Below are 6,000 nucleotides of genomic sequence, written 5' to 3'. Positions count from 1 at the left end.
TTCAGAACCCCACTCTCTCGTAGTTCTCTTCCTATTTATCTGATCACTCCTGCCTCCTTTGCTGGATTCCTCTCCAGATCACATCCTCTGAGAACCATAGGTGTTCCATAGGGCTCTAACCTGGGCTCTCTTCTCTTCTCCTGTATGCTGCTTCACTTGATCTTAGCTTCCATGGGTTTAATCACCATCTCTATGTTGATGCTTCTCACATCTGCCTTTCCTGCCCCAAACTCTGTGTTGACCTCCAGTCTCACATCTCCAACTGCCTTTCAGATATCTTGAACTGGATGTCCAGTAGACATCTTAAATTCAGTATGTCCAAAACAGAATTCTTTCCCCCCAAACTCTCCTCCTTCCCTTTTACCTTCCTTTTTAGTGTAGAGGGCACCACCAATCTACCAGTCCCCTCAGGCTCTCAATGTAGGAGTTATCCTGGATTCCTCACTATCTCTCACCTCACAAATCCAATGTTTTGCCAAGGCCTATTGATTTCAGCTTTGCAACATCTTTTGAATGTGCCCCCTTCTCTCCTCTAACAATACCACTACTGTAGTGCAGGCCCCTCACAACTTCATGTCTGGACCACTGCAGTAGTCTGCTGGTGAGTCTGTTTGCATCAAGTCTCTCTCTACTCCAATACATCCTCCGTTTTTAGCCACTAAAGTGATTTTCCTAAAACGCAGGTCTGATCAAGTCACCTCCCCTTTTCTTCCTGCTCCCTGCCCCTCCTCCCCACCTTAAACTCTAGTGGCTTTATATTGCCTCCGGGAGCAAATACAAAATCCTGTTTAGCATTCAAAGCTCTTCATAACCTACCTTCCCCCCTCCTACCTTTCCAGTGTTCTTACATACTCCCTGACATGTCCTCTTTGATCCAAGTGACAGTGGCCTCTCTGCTGTTCCACCAACAAGACGCTCCATCTTGGTTCCAGGCATTTTCTCTTGCTGCCCCCATGCCTGGAACTCTCTCCTCTTCTCCAACTACTGACCTCCCTGGCTTCCTTTAAATTCCAAGTAAAATCCTACCTTCAATAGGAAGCCTTCCCCAACCCCTTCTACTTCCAGTATCTTCCTTCTATATCTCCTATTTATCTTGAATATAGCTTGCTTTGTATATTCACATTAAACTCCTTTTTTTCCTCATTGGAATTCTCAATTTTATATCTGATGGATTCCTAGCCCTCCTGGGATGACTTCCTTTATATAATTTTAGGGATGTTATGACAAAAAGCAAACATTTTTACAGTACTTTTAAGGCTTGCAAAGCATTTCACATATATATCTTATTTGATTATTACAACTGAAATAGATGCTATTATCTCCATTTTATAGAGAAAAAAACTATATTTGAGAAAGATTAAGTGACTTACCCAGTGTCACATGGCTACTAAGCATCTAAAGCAGGGTTTGAGCTCAGGTGTTCCTGATTTCAAGTCTATCCACTACGTACCTAGCTTCCTTCTATAACCACAATCAGAGGTCACTTAATCTAATCTGCTCATTTTTAGAGGTGCAGAACTTGCTCAAAAAGGTTTAGGATTTGTCCAAAGTGACCATCTACCTTTATTTTGAACCTTTTGGAGTCTTGCTTTTCCAAAATCTAAGACACATGTCAGACAGTATCTGACTTTACGTTCTCTCTTTTAATTTCTATGATGGAGTATGGTTACTTCTACTCTTAAAGGTTCCCATCACTTGTACTTCTATGGCCAACATTTCCTCAACTACAGTATTGACCAAGAAGGAGCTTAATGATCTCTATTCCCACCCTCCCCTCCAACTTCATTTTGCTGTTGAGGAAACCATGTAAATCTGGATATTACAATGCTGCTCACTGAAGTTTACTAGATTCTCTTACTCGTTTTGCCTTCCAACTAGACTGTGTACTTGAAGATAGGATTGATATCTTCTTAGTAGGCCTAGATAGGAAATGCTTATGGATGGACAGTATGTACTACCAACCAGTCCCTCCTACACCCTTTCCCTGGCTATGACCAGAAAAAGACAACAGAGAGGAGATGAGGTGAAGGTAGATGGGAAAAAGAAAGGATAATGACTCAGCTTAGGAAATTAGGGATCACGTGATAGCCTGCCCTAGCTAGTATACTTACTTGCCCAAGTGAGTGTTATCCTTCAACAGGAGGCTAAATGTCACAGGATTACGGATGTAAAGTAGGAAGTCATCTATCTCATGATCCTACAATCACTCAAAACATTGGATTTCCATTTAGTGACTCTTTATATGCCACACAAGAAAACTAGTCAATGTTCCCACATTGTTTCTGACCAAAACCAGCACAATTTAGTTTCCTACCTACCTTATTTTTAGACATGACATTAAATGAACTTTTGTTGTTCTAGAAAATTACTTGTTGTTTCAGTCACGTCCGACTCTTCATGACCCCATTTGGGTTTTCTCAGCAGACACTGGAGTGGTCTGCCATTTCCTGCTCCAACTCATTTTACAGGTGAGGAAACTGAGGCAAACAGGTTTAAGTTACTTGCCCAGGGTCATAACACTAATAAGTGTCCAAGGCTGATTTTGAACTTGGATCTTTCTGACTCTTAAGGCTGGTCCTCTATCCATTGAGCCACCTACCTGCCCCTCCAGAAAATTATATACCCCCCTGAGTGGACAGCTTACCACCACTGAGAATATCTATAAAAGGGCAGGAAGTACGGGTCCCAAAGACAGTTCCTAAGGTGTTTTGTGCAGCAGTAGTGTTGGAATAAAAATGGAACCTTTTGTGTTTATGAGTCAATCAAACTCCACATAAAAGTCTTTCCATCAAGTTTCAATTTGTCTGCTAAATGACTGCAAATAGAAGGTTCTTTCTTTACAGAAAAATAACTTTAATGTCATCATAGAAAAGATAAGACAAGCACTTAAGTTACGATGACAGGCATGATGAAAATACAAACCATTCCTATAAATAGTAAACTTACTGTATTTTAATTAAGATTATGTTTATGTGTCTCCAGGTTCTTACTTAAGAGTCTGGGTATAGCAGGTTACTTACATGGAAGAGCCACTCCTTTAAGACAAAAGTAGCAATGCTGGTAGGATAACAGGACTCCGATGTAGCAGAGAAGAGAACACATATTTCACAGAAAACTCCAAAATGGGTAATGTTTACAGTGCCCTAAACCATGTTGTCTCACAGCTACCATCCTTGCCAGCTTTAAAGGCTGATGCTCACTGGACCTTTTGACCACTGAGAAGATTATCATTCTTCCCTATAGTGACTGTAACTTTTTCTCCCTAATAATACCATGTGTAAGTTAGATTGTGGCCTTTATCCACCTTAAAAGATGGTAATTAATGGCTTTTAATGAAGTCACCATGATTTAGAAAGTTATTTTAAAACTATATAAACTTTCTATTTGGTCGAACTTCCAACTGCTATATCATTGCACATTCACCAGTCCATTTAAAAAGTTTGTTTTAAAAATACATTAGCTCTGAAGGGAGTTCAGTTTGAAATTCAAATGAAGAAAAGGCACTTTTAATATTGCAGCTTCCAAAACATGATTTGTCTGTCTTCTCCTCCTGTAATAATGCTGCTGCACTGTTCATTCATCCATATACTTGTCACAGCACCTGGGAGGAGAAGGAAGCAATTTTGTCTTTTCATCATATGGAAATAGTTAATTCCTAAAATGCTAGGAAAATTGTGCGCAAGTCAGATACAGTACATAAAATTCATTCTTTGTTTCATATGATTCACACTGGACCTCATCCAATACGTAAATTCTTTATACAGATTTTAAAAATTGAACATCTTTCACTCTAAAACAGTTTTTGGTTTTTAGAGAGTTGAAAGAAAAAAGTGTGACAACCACAAGCATGCATATATCTCTCTCTCAAACTGTGATACACACTGACTTTGAGGCTCTAGGTAAGCCCTTAAACTCTGGTTGCTCCAGGCAACTCTAAAACTCAGTTACAGAAAAGGTGTTGATCTACAGTGGTGGAAGGAGTTTCCTTATCTGGGAGTCCCACAAGTCCATCTCCACCCCCCACAATCAGCTTAAATGCTGATTGGGCACCCATACCTTCTGATATGTACCTCATGCTTCTCTCCAAAAAATATTAAAGAAATGTAGTTAATAGGTTCCTGTATGCATTTTGGAACAACATGGAAAGGAAAACAAGGTTTTCTTTACTTTCCCATAATTGTTCCTTCCATCATCATATAGTCATAAAGAGACTTTTAAAAAAAAGCTTTAAAGAAGTCTCTTTTGGAACTTACTACGAGTCTGATGTCATATTTCTTTCATTTTTCTATAAGATAATTAATTGTAGGGGCTCTTTATACGGTCTGACACTGACAACACATAAAGCATGTATGGATTAAAAAGTATAGCTATAGAACATTTCCTCTGGGCTAGTCTGCTATTCTACATGGCTAAATGGGGGAAGGGAGGAGGAAAATCTCTTTCTCCCCCACCCACCTTCTTTCTATAAAGCATAGCCTAACTTTGTGAAAGCAGGGCAAAATTGTCTAATTTTTGCCCATCCAGTGAAGTAGTTCCCTTTAATTCCTTCAGAGAAAAGTGTTTACACATCATAAAATAATCAAAACAGAGAGGTATTTTTGTAGCTAGTTTATACCTTGTGATTAATTCTAGTGGGGGTGTGATGCTGATTAAAGGTTAACTCCTTTCTATTCTCTTTAATAGTTGGTATGGCATAATAACAATAGCTAGCAATTTTATAGTGCTTTCAGGTTTGCAGTGTTTTAGGAATATTATTCCATTTTATCCTCACAACAGCCCTAGGAGGTAGGTGCTGCCAGTATCTCCATTTTACAGAGGCAAACAGAAGTTAAGTGAATTGCCCGGGGTCACACATCTACTAAGTGTCTGAGGCCAGATTTGAAGTCTGGCCTTCCTGATTCCAGGCCTCATACTCTATATCCAATATGACATTTACTTGTCTTATCAACTCCCTCCCTTGACTCTCCCCCCCCCCCTCAGAATATAAACACAAGACATTAACTATAAAGACAGTATCCCTTGATAAGCCAATAACACCTTTCTCTACTTGAGTTATAAGGAACAATGCTGATTCGGTAGGCAAACACACTAGATGTAGGCCCCTGGGGGCTTTAAATAAGTCCTTTGGGGAATTTCAAGATTCATTCATTGTTCATGGGAAACACACTAGTAGGGGCTTGTGAGCTATAATATGAGTGCATATCCACTGGTTTAACCCTAGAGCCCAAGAACAGTAGCTGCCCTCTAGAGAGGTAGCCTACAGATAGGGCTACACTCAGATTAGATTTACCCACTTTCAAAATGGGAGTTAGTTCAGTGGGAACATGACATTTCAAATGATCATGAAAAACAAAATGGGTTTTTTACTCCTGCCTGAAGAATACATATTCATTTTCTTGGGGTAGGGTAAGATCTAAGTATCTCATGAGGACAAATACACAGAATATTACAGACAGGATTTACCTGTGTGGCCCTGGATTCTTTCACTAACTCTTGCTTCAATAAGGTCCCAAACTAGCAATTCACCAGACTGACTTCCAGCTAATACACAATTTCCATCCCAAAGAAAGCACCTGCAAAAGTTAATTGAAAACAATTAATAGGAATAAACACAGTAATTCCAAATTAAAAGTCTAACAATATAGCTTCATCAGAAGGATCTCAAAGAAACATACCTCTGAGGATGCTCTGAAGTCATAGATGAGATGAGCATTCCTGTCTGTACATCAATTACCTTAAGACAGCCATCTTCTCCTGTGCTGAGAACATGGCGACTATCTAAAGTGACATTTTTAGAAGGCAACATTGTTACAGGATGTTTTATTAAAAAAATCCATTTTAAGTTATTCTAAGAAATTTACTGCTAAATCTAACTGCCTTTTCCCTATACTTGAGAACATGGACTGCCTTTTATCCCCTTTGAAATTTAATCTTCCCTTTGAGGATTCTTGGATTCTTAAGTCTCCTTCCAGAATTCTAATTATGGGCGGGAAAGCTTAG

The 6,000-nt window shown here is 39.2% G+C and overlaps 1 protein-coding gene across 8 annotated transcripts in view; it reads right to left on the bottom strand.

Moving 5' to 3' along the window:
• Positions 1-2,930: 2,930 nt before the first annotated feature.
• Positions 2,931-6,000, bottom strand: part of NSMAF (neutral sphingomyelinase activation associated factor) — a 66,581-nt gene continuing 63,511 nt past the window's right edge. For 7 of the 8 annotated variants that reach the window (XM_021005900.2, XM_021005902.2, XM_021005901.2 and 4 more), the window contains 3 exons: positions 5,676-5,778; positions 5,464-5,573; positions 2,931-3,601 (listed from right to left, as the gene is read on the bottom strand). In XM_021005900.2, the coding sequence (XP_020861559.2) occupies positions 3,507-3,601; positions 5,464-5,573; positions 5,676-5,778 (308 nt within the window). In that variant the 3' untranslated portion in view covers positions 2,931-3,506. Of the gene's footprint in view, positions 3,602-5,463; positions 5,574-5,675; positions 5,779-6,000 lie in introns of those variants that run through there. The other variant, XM_078153402.1, reaches the window with a different exon arrangement.

This window comes from Phascolarctos cinereus, unplaced genomic scaffold, assembly GCF_003287225.1.
Source record: "Phascolarctos cinereus isolate Bilbo 61053 unplaced genomic scaffold, phaCin_HiC Scaffold_4;HRSCAF=312, whole genome shotgun sequence".
NCBI classification, from domain to species: Eukaryota; Metazoa; Chordata; class Mammalia; order Diprotodontia; family Phascolarctidae; genus Phascolarctos; species Phascolarctos cinereus.
This window is presented reverse-complemented; position numbering and strand designations above follow the sequence as displayed.